At 47.7% G+C, this 15,607-nt stretch overlaps 1 protein-coding gene across 1 annotated transcript; it reads right to left on the minus strand.

Annotated features, from left to right (window-relative positions):
* Window positions 1-301: 301 nt before the first annotated feature.
* On the minus strand, window positions 302-14,693 carry MYD88 (MYD88 innate immune signal transduction adaptor). Its single transcript, XM_069778278.1, has 5 exons — window positions 14,316-14,693; window positions 9,167-9,298; window positions 7,111-7,291; window positions 6,034-6,125; window positions 302-4,034 (listed from the first exon to the last, which is right to left on the minus strand). Exons 1-5 carry the CDS (start codon window positions 14,653-14,655, stop codon window positions 3,880-3,882), a joined length of 900 nt encoding a protein of 299 aa, XP_069634379.1. The 5' UTR covers window positions 14,656-14,693; the 3' UTR covers window positions 302-3,879.
* Between the last annotated feature and the right edge of the window lie 914 nt (window positions 14,694-15,607).

A 15,607-nucleotide genomic window follows, 5' to 3' on the forward strand; every position in this document is an offset into this window, starting at 1 on the left:
CAGGGCTGAAGCAGGTCCAGGATGGCGACAGACACAGACCGCAAAGCCAAAAACGAGACCTGGAGAGGAACCACACGTGTCTGAAGTATGATTTCTTCTTAATTTTCCTCCTGGTGTGACACAACTCTACCTCTCCCTTTTCCAGGCACGGCCAAAAACCTCCACTGAGGAAGCTGTTTAGGCAAAACATGAAAAAAAAAAAAAAAAAAAAAAAAGAACTAGTCCCTATCATTTCTCACTAACACTTCATTTTGAGACCCAGTATTTATTCTCTGAGGCCCAAGAAGCAGATTCAGCCTGCTGGGTTTTAATTCTTTATTTTAAAATGCTTTCACAAGTAGCAAAAGGGGTGGTTTTTTTGAGGAGGAAAAAACACTGAATCGTTGACTATTTTCAGAATGGCTATACAACATGTATGCTTTTCCACAGATTTGTATCAGGATAGAAAGTAATATAAATATATATGTATATATATAAAAATAAACGATTTGGTACTAACAGATTCAACTAGGACAACTTCAGTGAGGGAAAGAAACAAAATGGAAAAAAATTTTAACATCACAATTTTCTAAGTCCCTTCTTTAAAGGTGTTCAAAATTTTGACCTTCCACTGGGCATGGAAGAGGGGAGAACCACAGTTGCCACTGAAATGTGTTTATCATAACTAGATTTTATACCATTCATAGATGTCACACTTCATCAAGTCACCGTGACAAGACAGATATGGAAATGTCAGAAGTGCATAAACTCTGGTTTTTGCATAGAAGAAGATACATATTTAAAGCACATATTTTCCAGTTTAGGGCTGTTACCCCACTTTACCCCAAAATAATTATTTTAGCCTACAAGACAAATGGTAACCGGTTGCAATGAAGCAACAGTCTGACAACAGTAATACTTGCCTGGCATCCGAGCCAGGCAGACAGAAAGGCCAGGGCACAGAGAGCGGGTGATAACGAGATCCCACCGAAGCACTGACATCTTTCACAATTAACTGGAATATTGCATTTATCTACTGCACGGCAGAAGATTTAGAAATTCAGCTCTTGGTTTTGTTCTCCCTTCCAGAAGCAGCACTTTCCCTGTTTGGCGATCACCAGATCATCTATTACAAACATAATTATTTTTGCTGCTATTATTTTTTCCTCATTTGCAACATCCCCAGTCCCAAACCACCCGTCAGGAGTTGCGCAGAAGACACCGCACGTGGTTCAATCCGCCAAAATTCTCGCTATTTTTGGTATAGCCTCCTTAGAAGAGTTTGCAAAGGGCAGAGGAAGAAAACCTGCACCTCTCTTCTGCCGGTCATGGTGCAGCTGGTCCATCCCACCCGGCAGGCAGGATCCCTCGCAGGGTGCCAGCGTGGGCCATTGCCTCCCTCTAGCGTCTGCAGCGCAGCCTCTGGTGCCCGTATCACCCCCTAATTAGTTACCAGAGTCCTTTCAGCTCTCCAAACGAGGAATCTGGTTTGGTCCTGCGAGTAATGACCCATAATTAATGTTTATAGACACTCCAGAGTATGAGAATTCACTGAGCCCCAGGAGCGCCTGGGGATCAAGCAGCCTCCAGAAACTCTTCTATAATTAACATTTAACGATTATGCAGAAACCCCGAGGCAAGCAGCTGTCTCCGCTGCTGCAGCAGAGGCCTGAGGGCAACAGGACATGAAGACAAACTATTTAGAAACCCCTCGTCAGCTTAACTTTTCTCCTCCCATGCCCACGGGCTTCTCACTTGTGAGAGAGAGAGAGAGAGAGAGAGAGGTGTAAACGTCACCTTGGCACAATGGCAGCAGTTGTATTTGTAGGAGGGACTGAAAAACACCCAGCTCGTGGGCCTATCCAAAAATGGCCCCTGACGCTAACGTGATGTGGGTGAACAAGCTTCACCCCGCTCAGGTTGAGGGCCGGCTGGTCTCAGCCAGGAGGAACCGGCAGCAGCGTGCGGACAGGACAGGACAGGGCTTTGCAGCACCCCCTGGTAAGGGACCGTTCCTTGACAGGGTGGGTGAGGGAAAGGCAGGAGCACCCATTTCTCTCTGCACCTCAGCCCTGGTAATGCTTTAAAACAAATCCTAAATATTAAAAAAAAAAAAAAAAAAAAAAAAAAAAAAAAAATCACATCCAGATGCAACCTTAAAAATGTAAACTAGTAAAACATTAAGCGGTGAAATCAACATGAGTCAGTGGCTGAAGGCATGAACAAAGTGGCAGAGTCCAAGCAACTGCAGATACATAAGCAAGATCCCTCTCTTCCCAATTTAGAAAGTAAATATTTACTGTAAATCTGTTTAATACACCAGCGGGTCACTTTAAAACACTACTTTGGGCAGAACTCTTGCCCACCACCCCTGAGCACTGAGAACTGACGAGATCCACTAGTCACTCTGCAGGATTCAAGGCTAAATCTAACAAGCAGAGCAATATCAGTGTTGCTTCTAGCCTTAGTCACAGAAATACAGTAATTATTGTGGCGGTTAACTAAAATATGCTCTTTCCTATTCATGTAACATTAGCCTTTATATTTTAAACACCCCAAGTGACCATTTAATATGCTACTCAGTATTTACTGCTGTACCTTTGAGGCATCCCAAAAGCTGGTATGTTGGAAGGCTCTTAAAGGTGAAACAATTTAAGATTTGGACCCACTTAGGTGCACAGCCCTGTTCCTGGTCAAGTCAATGAGCAACAGCAGCCTGCACTTTCTGTAGTAAGGACTTTCACTGAAAATATATATTTTAAGACTGAATTTCTACGAAAGGAAAGCTCTATTGCAAACATTTAATAAAATCTGGGAATGTAAAATGCTGGTGTAACGTCACTTAATCAAATATGACCTGAACAGAGACAGACATGACAAACACAGTACAAGAGTGTGTCTTTCCTTACACTTCCTGCTTTCAACAAGCAAAAAATAACCACTTAAAGCAAACCTGAGGGACTGCCTCAGAAAATGCTAGTGACAAGGGATCTGCCCTGTAAATGAACACGGGACAGGAATATTGTGATATAACTCAAGGAGGAAAACATCCCCAGAGAATAAACCAAGCTCAGCAATTCTGCATTAGTCATAATTACATGGATAATTGCTCTAATTTTGTAGATATTGCTATGAATAACAGGAGAACCATTCATTTCTTAGCAGTGCTTTAACAATTAAAATACGCTTTTGCTTTTCTCAGAAGAAGGACTGAAGGAGACTGTCTACCCTCAGAACAAGCATGGGCCAGGGAGAGCCCACACGCATTCCCCCGTGCTGCCCAACAGTGGGGCTGCAGCACAGGGCAGGGGACATCATCCCTGGCAGGGCAGGCTGGGTCCCCCGGACAGGGCTGCCAAAATCCGTCATTCTCATGGCACTGGCCGTTCACAGAGCAGGAAACAGAGTCTGAAACCTCAGTTCCTGCAGATCACCAGGCAGCCACGGGATTTCACTGGGGTTTTAAAGAAACACCAACCCTAGATATTACTATAGCCACTGAACAGCTTTTAAAATAATAGGAAATATTTAAGATTAAGAACGCCTGCAGTTTGAGGCTCTAAGGTCTTATTAAATGCTTACAATTGAGCGTCCTTGTATTAGACACTCCACCTTCAAATGTGTATTTTCTATATTTTCAGTGAAAATGCTTACTACACAAAACACTGGATGCTGTTGCTCACTGACTTGAACAGGAACACCCACACAGTTTCTTTATTTCTCCTTCTGAGTTATAAAAAAGTGCTAGAGAAAATTCTTTGCTCCCAGTCGCAGGCTCCAAACACGGATTGGAAGGATCCAGGTTCTGAAGTGGTAAAAGACCCTGCGTGAACAACAACATGGTCCGAAGGCGCAGCCAGGACAGATGACAAAAGGGCACCTAGCTCTCATGACTTTGCATCACGGCAGCATGAGGGATTTTGCCAGTCTCGTCCAGAACCATTTTTTGGTGCAAGGATTGGTGTAATCACAAATTGTAATGAACCGTAAGATACTTGGAAACTCGTTCTTCATGGTTTTGCACTTGACTGGAATCAGCCGTTTGAGACGGGCACCTGAAAGACAAATCACACAGGCAGAGGATTACACAGAGCCACAGTCAGATCCTGTATCCATTTTCTCCCAACAGCAGGACACACATCACAAGATGCAGGTTTGCTCCTGATTTTGTGTCATCTCATTATAATGCAACTAGCTCTTACCCTGGAGAGCAAGTTTCTGAATCCCAAGCCCTCTGCTAAGAACATTTCACTCAAATACGTAGCAGGGCCCCATCTAGCATGTGTAGGGCGGCCTGTGCTGATCCCAACTGGGAGTGATAAAGGCCTAATGAACTGCAGATATAAAACAACACAGCACAGTTTCTTGTGGAACGCAAACAGGATTATATAGTCCTAACTACTTCCAGGTGTGTATGAAGAGAAAAACAGAGACTAAGTTGCTTCTAGATGGTCAGCTTTACTGGGTTATCTCCATTTCTTTTTTTCCAACCCTGATGTACTCAGATAGGGTGCAGATGTTACCCAACAAGGGGCTGCAAGGAATCACTCCGCTAACGTGACTGAGGCATGCACAACATGAGACAACTCTCCCTATGATTGCTACTGCTTGAAGGAGCAGGTCTTCTAAAGAGGAACCTCTCCTCTTATAATTCTCCACAGGGACACCCGCTACCAGCTAAACAGTGCCGCCCAGTGCAAGTGATGACGCTGGGACCTGGATGAGGTAAATAACCCAAGATTTTGTAACTGCAGCAGATGCTTAAGTAATCCCTGGAGCTCCCAGAACTTGCCACCAAACTTTCTGTGCGTTAGTTACCCCACGCAAACAAGTACCTGTGTGATTTCTGGAAGCCTGTACTTACACACGTGTTTTCAATGGTAGAGCTCAGGTTATTACATACAGATGGACATTTCTTTTCCTGTTGTTCTAATGAAAGGTATGATGCCAACAAATAACTGGTGAAGAACTAAAAGGACTTTGCTACAAATCTTGATGATTAGGGGCTGATGCAACGTGCTAGGGGTGTTCAGTGGATTAACAGCCATCATAGGAAATTATTGCATCAAGGAAGGTGGAGCTAATTCCTAGCCCTGCCACTGGCTTCCAGTTTAACCTCTGGCAAGTCATTTATGATACTGAATCAGACACCTCATCTAGAGAAGAGACTTTACATGCAGACACTCCTATTGATATTGCACATCCTCCATACTATTAGGCTGTGCTGCACTTACTCCCCAGCAACATACACAAGTGCAGGATAACTAGTGGTTAGAGAAAAGCAGTCTGAACAGACTTGACAGAAGTAAATTGATGGCTTTTCAATTCAGAACAAAATATGTAACAGATTTTTTCCAATCCAAGGTGGACATTCACTCCATATTTTGTTTACCTAGCCACAATACTCAAGGATCTCTGCAAAAAGCTGCACGTTCATTACCTGCTACCCTATTCCCAGCATCTACTCACACCCTGAATTTATTATACTTTTCTCTTTATGGCATATTTCCCGTATGGATCTTGAAGCACTTCACAAGCCTGACATGCAGCTACAATGTCTCTGAAGCAGGCAGTGTTAGCCCACTTGACAGCTGGAGCACTGAAGCATAGACAGCTAAGCTTCTCGCTCGCGGTCATGCAGAAGGTCAACGGCAGGGCAAGGAACCAAGTTCAGGTCCCTGCCTGCACAACAAAATTATAAAGCCACCGTTAGTTTTAATGGCTGCTTCTAACAGCGATAGATCTCTGTTTGCCTAGTGAAAGGCATTACACCCAGGGCAAGCCCTGTGCCTGAGTGGACTTTCACACACATGAAACATAGGTCAGTGTTGAGAACCCAGGTCTGAGACCAAGTTACCAGTTCTGTAACTATCAGTTATTTTCGCCTTCCTCACCCGTATTTACCTAATCTGTTTAAACACATCTGAGACTACCCTTCATTCTGCATTTGTGCAGTGCCCAATAGCACGGCACTGATCTCAGCTGGAGATGTTACTGTAATAAAAATTGGAATGTTGATATGCAATTTTAGATGGGATATTTGTGAGATCTTACCTGGAGAAAGACTAAGAGCAAATTTGGTCTGAAAATCACATTCATCGCTTTCCAGGTAATCATCTGAAATGACGACCACCATCCTCCGACACCTGAAGATGAAGCAGTCATGAATGAACCTGCCAGCTGTGTTCCAGCAGGAATTAACTAGAGAGCAAGGACTACTGACAGACAGGTAGCTACGCTGCACACAAAAACCTGATTACAGATACACACTCATATACCAAAAAATTAGGAAATAGCAAAGTCCAGATTGTCTGTGCAATCTTTATTTGATCCTCTGTCTATACATTACAAACAATGCCATCTTAATTATCTGCTTACATGCTGCCTTTATTGACTGAGCATAACTGGTACTTTTTAATATTAGAATGAACTGGACAGAGCTTTATTGTACGCATATTACTGTGAATTCACCTGGTTTCATAAATTTGAGCTTTATTCTCCAATTTATTGCTTACGTTCATTTGAGGTGCCTGGTTGTAAACTACATGTTAGGCTCTTTATGGAAGGCTACACTGTACCACGGCCAGGACAGTGAGGCCCTATGAGGGTCTCTGTTAAGGCCAAGCTACCTCCCTCTGAAAGGCTGATGTTTAAAACCCAAACACTGCCCTGGGATTTTTCACTCCCTGTCTGGGGAGTTGCTTTTGTCTCCCACAGCTCCCACCATGCCTGAGTCCCACATAGGCCTGAAGGATCCTTGAAGTCAACGCCAGAGCCAACACCAGTGCTGTCCCCTCAAACTCCATGCTGTGGGGTGGAGCTAACTCAGCCTGGAGCTGTTTTCATTTCCAGATCACCTCCAAGGATGCGACTGCAGGATATTCCAGCCAAAGAAAAGCGATCAAACTTAAGCAGCATCACTATAGTGGCATCTGCCTTGTGAACACAATGAAGCAACATGTTTGGGAATGCCTGAGTCTTCCTTCTTGAGCCAAGAGTATAAAACAAACCCCATAAAGACATCCTTGTGGATTTTTACCGCTTCACTGGCACCACACTGCAGATATCATGGTAAAATGAACGGAATGTTCCATTACACTCAGCTGTCCCAAACAGCCATGGTTCACTTACCTCCTTTCTATAAGTTCTCCACTGATGGACCACACACACGTTCCTGGCAAGACATCCCGATCAAATACACAGAGCTTCAATTTGAACTCTGTTTGTTCCAGCTCCCTGATCATCTCCTGGACAAACTGAAGGTCTTTCTGACAGTAGCAGATAAAGGCATCAAACATCTCCGTTCCATTCCCTGAAACCATTAAAAATTTAGTTGTCATCTTCTACTATAAATGAAGTTAACTCCTGTAGTGAACTTTCACTAACTCCCACAGAGTTTGACTCGGAGCTTTGACAGACAAGCTCTGGCCAAACTTGCAAAGGTAATTTAACATTTTACCAGCCTAGTTACCCTTCAGCCCAGACTCCTGTCCATCATAGGGCTGGCAGGAGGTAACACACATCTGTGCCTTGACCGCTTTGGTTCAAAGGCCAGGCTATTCGCATAAACCCACATTTGCTGGCAGTGGTTAGGGAAGTGTAGCTGAGATGCAGACATGCAAAATCTGCAGAGGCAATAACATCCAGCCACAGGGAAGGGGGCGAGACAGAGTCTGGGAAGAGCCAGAGGGAGCAGAGTACCCCAGAGGACACAGCTCAGAGCCCCAGTGCTCCGGGATTTCACTGGGACCTATGCATCTAAAATATCCTTGTGGCTCTGGGAGCTAGTTCTCTAGTTTAGGTCACAGAGATACAAACTCCCAACCAAAACCTTCCTACAGGCCCTTCATCTAGCAATGTCCTGGCATCCACTGTCTACTGAGCTATGAGGTAGGCCTTGAAATTAGGAAAGGGTAATTTTTATGGCTAAGATATCAAACTTGGGTACCTGAAGTCATATCCTAAGTAAATGGCCCTGTTTTCCAAAGATGTTAATGGCTAGCAGCTCTTGTTTATTTAGCACTTATCCAAATATTAAAGTACTATATTTTAAGGGCAATGTCCCTCGTAATTAAGTGCCTTAATACTGCTGGATAGTTTCCCACTGTGTTATTTTTTTTCCATGTCAATGTCACTACATATATTTTCAAGTTTTTATGCCAGTTAAAGCCTACCGCAGTGAAAAAATAGGTCAGACTCTAAAAGCTGCTGGGAACAGCAGGAACCCAGCAGGCAGATCCAGCTCAAGAAGCATCCAGTCAAGCAGAAGGGTAACTGTCTGACAGGTCAATCAAACTGAGGGTACTGCTTTAGGGGCATGCGCTCACTTGGGGGTCATATCAGGCAAAGCTGCCACGTCCAAACACCAGTGTATTGGTCTGTGGACATTTGGGGAGGGTTAATGATGCCCCCACATACAACAAAGGTGGCCACCCAAAGTTGGACTAGCCAGGGGAGCATACGAAGAGGTGAGCTGACACATTTCCATTCAGTCTTAGATGCTGCTCCATCTGTCACAGAACCTTGTAGGATGTCCGCTTCCTCAGCCCACAGCTGCGCACACAGCCCAGCATGCACACATACAGCTGTGTGCGCAGCCCAGCGCGCAGCTAGAAACACAGAAGACTGCACACACAGCCCAGCACACAGTTGCACACGCACGTGGCTGCACACGCAGAGCTGCACGTGTGGCCCAGCAAGCACACACACAGAGAACTGTTTCCTCTCTCCCCCCACTTCACACCCAGCCATACTTCACATCCTGCTTCCTTTTTATTCAAGGTGGTTAAATCTGCTGAAGACAGGGCAGCGTAGCCAAGGCAATCAGCTTTGACATCCTTCCCCCTTTACTCCAACCCACTGTGCTTTCAGCAGCTGTTGCTCTGTGCCAGGCTGTGCTAAGGGACACATTTCTGGGAAATCTCCTCCCATGCACATCCAGTGGGCTCTGCACCAGCCTGTTTCTGGGTACGGCATTCCCCAGGGTTGCTCTTCCTCTCTGCCCTAGGGAGCAGGAAAAATGAAAGTGGCTGCAGACTACCAGCTAAAGCATTCCGGCCTAGGCTATGAAAAGTCACGGGGAGTAATGAAAGCAAACAGGTTTTCTTTAATTCTCATGGGGATCTGCTACAGCTGAAGCCAATTCCAACATAAGGTATCAGGCAGCACTGTAATCACGGGCACTTACCGTACGGATCATCCCTGGTGGTGATGCCCATCAGTTCTGATGTCTTTGGCACGCTGCTGTCTACTGCTGGCACTTGAAGTGGCTGGTCGGCCTGCTCCTGCTTCCTTTGTAAGTATTTCTTACAGTCTTCCTCTGCAAAAACACACAACCAATTCAAGAGCCTCCTGTGATGGTGGTTTTACACTGCCAGATTTCTTTAAAACAGGAATAGCTATTTCATAGATCAAGGATATCAGATGGAAAAGCCGTCTGGTTTTTTTTGGTATCTAGAATTTCTCTCACCCCTTTCTGAACCTCTCGATGCTGTCTCAACCACCTCCTCTAACAATTAATTCCTGAAGCTCACTCTTGCTGTTTAAAGAAGTACTTTCTTTTATTCGTTTTAAACCAATCTCGTCCTATTACCCTTAGTTCTAGTATATCCCAGTACACTTTAAACAGCATGCATCATGTGCGTAACAGGTCCCAACTCTACTGTCTGGTCTCATTATTATGCACTTTGGAGTATTTAAAATCATCAAATAATTGAGGGGGGATTCTCAATTAGAAGTCTCCATATTGTCTTTTACTAATAAATGTAGACACACACCAGCCTTTGTCAGACAGAACTGTGGGTTACAATGAGTACATACAGTCACCACATACAGGAGCACCACATAAAATTCTAGTGAGCCCCTGAAACAGGCTTTATATTGTGCAACAGCTAGTGGAGATTCTCTTTATCTCAGGTAGAGTGGGGGTGTGCCTCCCCTCCGGGATAACTGAAGGGCAAGCAGGCCTGTCACGTTCACTGCTGTGAACCTCCCAAACAGGACAGTGATGGACACAGATCTATTATGAACAGATTTTGTTTAAAAATTAGTGATAAATTTAAATGTAAAGTCTTTGTAGAAGTGACAAAAAACCCTGCAGCCTCTGCCACTCTGCGATATGCAGTTATAGAAGAACTTGAAAGTAAAAGGAGATTTGAAATGGGGAATTAACAAAAAGATGAAATGCCCTAGAGCCTTCTCCTTTACTTAAGATTTTAAAAAAAAAACCATCAAGTATCAATCAGGAAAGTAGTGATCACTCAGAAGGTTAGGCTCGCACAGCTACAGAGACCCCTGGTACAACAGCTGTAGCAAAGGATCTCCTGAAGTGCAGGATGCGGGTGGGAGCCCAGTAAGCACTGCTGTGACACAGCCCTAGTCGGTAACAAGCGGGTCTGCAGGAAGCCCCTGAAGCCCCATCCTCGGCTTCCACCTCATAGTTTTGCATCTGGTGACTGGATTATTCCCAATCTAATAAAGTGTCAGATCTGATTAAAGCTTTTCATGAAGCTGAGGCGTTCCCCATCTACCTGTCTCCTCCCCGTTCCTCCCTAGTCCTGCAGCGGAGAGAAGAATCAGCCACGTTCTTGACCAGCCAGAAAGTTCAGATTTCAGGTCTTTCCTCACTACAGCACAGACTCGGGTCCCACCTCTCTGCCAGCTGCCTGTTGCCATGAGGCGTGCACATTTCATGTCAGGTAAGTCAGTGTCTTTGAAATCATGATTAAAGCCACTCTGAATTGGCCAACAGAAGTTCAGAAGTTCCTCAGGAAGGACCAGCACGCAGGCACCACCTTACATGTGCCATGGTCCCCTACATAGCCAGCTTCATGATCCAGAATATTGCTGAACAGGCAAGAACAGGCAATTATTTAAAGGCATACAAATACTAGCGCTCAATACAGAAATGTTCATTTTAAGTGTATTTCCTCCATGTCTTGTCTCCTTGCCTCTCCCTCCTGAAAAAGTGGCATCTATGCTGCCCTGACCTGCGTTTTTCTAGATTGGTGCCCAAAGCTCATCACCACACCACTCAAGGCTGACACACATTCTCATTAACGTAGAGTGTTCTCCTGATTCAACTAGTCAAGCCTAGTGCAGAGTTTTGATGGCATCATGCTGTAATCCCAGATCCCATTTATCCCTACAGGATAAACCTGAGAGCTGGGCAAAGCTTTCAAAACAAAACACCGGAGCCTCCTGGTTTTATGACAAGTGCAAACTGGGGGCCCTATCGCACTGAAACTGCCGATCGGTCCAGTGAACCTGAAGGAATGAAAGACATTCATGAATTTGGCATGGATTAGTCCCCAGATGGAAACAGTGCCTGACTGTACAGGTTAATGAGAGCGAACGAGGGTCAAAGATGACTTTGCAGGCCTGTAAAGAAAAAGGATGCAAACCAACGCAATGAAGTAGCAAGAAACTCCTCCAAGCTAAGTTGTCCCACTCCACCCAGCACCTAACAAACACAGTGCAGGCTTCACATTCCTCCAATGGTCAAACAAAAGCCTGAGGTATTGGAGAGAAAGAATAAAAACATGAAACCTAAAGTGCAAAATGATCAGCATGATGAGAAGAGGAAGAAAACAAAGTAACTGTCAAGCAGGAAAGCAGCACTTTTCTAATGGGTCAGGCGGAAACAAAAATCACCGAGTTTCAGCGGAAAAGAGTTAGCACAAACGTACCAAAGCAAAGAGCTTCACATCCCTAAAGATGACTGTACAACGAGGTAGGCTGCTAAGAAAGATCACACTTAGGGCAGATCTGCTGGGATGGAGAAGCTGCACCCTGCAAGCACCTGTACTCCAGACAGTGCAACAGGGGAGCTGCTAAATACAGCCCTGCTGTACAGAGCGGCCAAAAGTGGAACTATTCAAGGCCCCAGGAGACACTGACTTTTAGCATCCTAAGCATAGCCAGGAATGGAGCACGTGACGAGAAGACAGGGAACTGGTTCTGCAGCAGAAATCACAAACCAAACATGTCCTCTGGAGCTGCACAGCACCAACAAGTTGTGTTTAACAGGGATGCTGCGTCCCGAAGGAGCTTGGCTCATTTGCCCACACAAGGGCATCAGGTGTCATTCGAGAGACTCCAGAGTGTCCGAGACACCTGTTATGGACTAGCAGGTATGACAGTGGACCTACGAATGACCCGTGTCCATCAGGAGGTAGAGGCCGTCTGAGATACGCTGACACCTCTCAGATGACTTGAGATGCCTTTATGTGGGCTGCTGAATCGTGCCCCAGATCTGCACCTCCTATGACGAAAGCACAGACTGCAGAAACCTCAATACTGATGTTTTCAGGTTCTGAGCTGAATCCCAGTGCAGGAGTCCTAACGGCGTACACAAAGATGCCCTTGGCATCAGGAAATACCGTGCTTAAGAGTGCACGCAACTGTCCATTTCCTTTCCTCTTACGAGTGTAAACACCTCTGACTTCGGCAAAACCTCAGAGTGCTAGCAACAGGTCACAAGGTCTAGCTGCAATCCTCAGCCAAAAATAATAAAAGATAGGAATGGCCATGCTGGGTCAGGCTGAGGGTCCATCTACTCTTAGCATCCTGTCTCCAGCAGTGGTCAAAACCAGATGCCTGGGGAAGAACATAATAATATAAGCGTACAGTGATATTTTCCTAAAATAATCTATCTTTTAAGCATAATCTACAATCTATTTTTATAATCTAGCTTTTGGAGAATTTTCAGTTAAGGAATTTCCTGAGCCAGAGGCAATATTTTTGTGTTGAATAGCCCTCAGTGGGTCTTTCTTCCAAGAATCTATCCGTCTCCTCTTATCAGCATGACCTACCACCGGGCTAAACTTGTGACTTTCCTGAAGCTCAGGTTCCTCCCACTCGTTCTGCTGTTGTCTATCCAGGCTCTGACGAAGACCATCCACCACACTCCCTTCCAGCAGGCCAGCTCCTGAATTCAGGGCCAGAAGCAGCCTAGACGATGCCCAGAGTTTTCAAGAAGCCCCAGCTCTGTCGCACAGCTGGAAGCTTCTGCTATTTGTTATGAACCTCTGACCGGTGGATCACGAAGCACACTGATTTTTTTTTGTCTTTCCCAATACCGAGTCTTCAGAGTGCATTCTTGAGTACGAAGAACCGCAGGAGTATGGGAAAGTCCTCCATCGCTCCTTGGTCAGGCTCTCTACATAGATGAATTTCTACGTCTTCACTTATCTCCATGAGTAACAGGAAATGAGATTCATTATTTCTTCATCACTAACCCGGTAAGCTATATTATATAGCACAGGCCTTCAGCGGAGTCTCTGGCTTTGCAGATCCTTTGGCAATGAACTTCCCCTTCCGATGTCAGCTAGCTTCCCTCTGAACTTCTGTGATTGTGAAGAATACGAAGACACTACAAAGAACAAGTTATCAAAACAGCACCAGGACCTCCACACTTCTCACTGACCTATCTCAATTTTTTTCAGTGTGCAAGGAAATTTTATTTCCCTTCCATTATCCAGTTAACTATTTTTCCCTTCCATTACCCAGTTCCACACATCCATCACCTCTCCCTGCAAATATCTTCCTACCACACTAGACCTACGCATCATGATTTTCACGCTGTCCCGTGTCTGTGCAAGCTGCCTCCGGGCTGACCTGGCCCAAAGCGTGGTTTGACAAGCAGAAACTTTACTGTTGAAGGTGTGGGATAAGACGGCGCTCCGGATTGCTTTGCAGGGCTTACGGTTCGCAGAAATACAGCGCGCTTCTCCCTTCTGTCCTGGAAGCTACGTGAGGCTCCTGCACCACCACCACCACGGAGGTCACCCCACAGTCTGGGAAGGGCTTTCCTCCTCGCGTGGGATTCTTCCCTAATATCACCTCCCCTGCACACAGCAGCGAAGACCGACACAAACCGCATCCCCTCCCGCCCAGGCATCAAGGAAGCACCGAGCTTAGCAGTGCCCTGCTGTCGCAGAGGGCCGCAAGGCAGCGTCCCCAGGAGAACCGCCCCCCCCAGCCCTGGCGAAAGACGGGGCCCCTCCGGCCCGGCCCACCGCAGCCCCACGGAGGAAGGCAAGGGGCAGCCTCGGCCCCGTTTCCCCCACGAGCGCGGCGCCCCGCTCCGTGGCAGGCCCTCGCCGCCTGAGGGCCGAGGGAGACCGCAACGGCCTCCCCGTCCCCTCAGCGCCCTCGCCTTCCCTCACGCAAGGGCGGGAAGGGCTCGCCGCCTCCAGGGCCGGGGGCGCGGGGGGGAGCCGGGCGGGCCCCCGCGGCCGCCCGCCCTGAGGGAAAGGGGCGCCCTGAGGGAAGGGGCCGCCCTGAGGGAAGGGAAAGGAAGGGAAGGGGCGGGTGGGGAGGCCGCCGCGCCTCACCCACGCTGTCGGCCAGGTCGAGGAGGACGTCGTGGCGGCCCAGGCGGCGCAGGAGGTCGAGGAGGCGGCCGACGGTGGCGCCGCCGGGGCAGCGGCACTGCCAGTCCTCCAGCAGGGCGGCGGTGGGGTCGGGCCTCGCCTCCAGCCGCCGGATCTCCAGGTACTCGCAGCCCAGCTCCTCCGCCAGCGCCGTCCAGTCGGCGGCCGCCGCCGCCCGCGGGTTGAGGTAGAGGCCGAGGCGGCGCCGCACGCCGTAGTTAAGCGCCACCATGGGCACGGCGTGGAGGTCGGGCGGCGACGGGACGCGGCCGGTAGCGGGGCCCGCCGGCGCCGTGGCCATGGCCGCTCTCGCAACTTCCCCCCCCTCGCCCGGCGCCCTTTCGCTTCCCGCCTCGCCCCGCCTCGCCGCCGCCTCCCGCCCTCCCCCGGCGGGCTCTGCCCGCCCTCCCCGCCGCGGGGTGCGGGGCAGCTTTCCCCGCTGACCGCGCTTGAGGCCGGGCTGCCTCGGGAGGAGGCGAACGGCGCTGGCTTACCGCCCGGTCCTCGGGCTCTGCTCCGTCCTTAGGGGAGGCGTGGGGCAGACGCCGGGCCCGCGGTGTGGGTGCGGGGAGACGCTTCTGCCACAGAGGGAACAGTGCTGTCCCGAACGCTGTTTTCCTCTGTTCCCTCCCCCAAATCGCCCCACGACGGCTACATGCCTGCCCAACCTCCTCACACGACAAACGGTGGGATTATTAATGCGGCCCTGGCAGGGCGTCCGCTCAAAATCACTTGATTCGTCTCCTTTTGGTAGAAGAACCTGCTTTTGTGTTCCTCATCGGTTCTTTTCTCAGTCCAGTCCTGAACTGACGTACCCAAGTAAGCATTCAAAGAGATTTAACAGAATTATGGTAGTCTTCTTTACGAAAGAGGCCCAGATGGATCCCTAGTGCTGATAAATCGAGCCACGTCCTGTCTGCTGAGAGAGGGCTGCTTTTGGGACTGAGGAGTTCAAACCCGGGCTGTCCATCGGGTGACAGCGCTCCACGACAGCACAAACCTGGCTGTCCCCAAATTCCCAAAGTCTTCCAGCGAGTACAACATTCTGCATAAACACAAAATGCTTAAAATGGCCAGGGAACCATTTTAGACTGCTTTTTTGGTGCCAAGGACAAACTACAGTTCTCAGCTATGAACTGAATGGTTTCCAGCTTCCAGGCTGGTACCAAAAGCAGCCTGGGTGCTGCAAGGACTCTGGGCAGTTTTCACAAGGAACTTAACTGTTTCTCCAGGGTACTGTTGGAGACACAGTA

Source organism: Haliaeetus albicilla, chromosome 2 (genome assembly GCF_947461875.1).
Source record: "Haliaeetus albicilla chromosome 2, bHalAlb1.1, whole genome shotgun sequence".
Classification (NCBI taxonomy): Eukaryota; Metazoa; Chordata; class Aves; order Accipitriformes; family Accipitridae; genus Haliaeetus; species Haliaeetus albicilla.

Coding starts and splice junctions, on each gene's coding strand:
- MYD88 (XM_069778278.1), bottom strand. CDS start 14,655: ATGGCCACGGCGCCGGCGGGCCCCGCTACCGGCCGCGTCCCGTCGCCG. Junction 6,126..7,110: donor GGAGAACTTATAGAAAGGAG/GTAAGTGAACCA, acceptor CTTCATCTTCAG/GTGTCGGAGGATGGTGGTCG. Junction 4,035..6,033: donor TGCTCTTAGTCTTTCTCCAG/GTAAGATCTCAC, acceptor TTTGTCTTTCAG/GTGCCCGTCTCAAACGGCTG.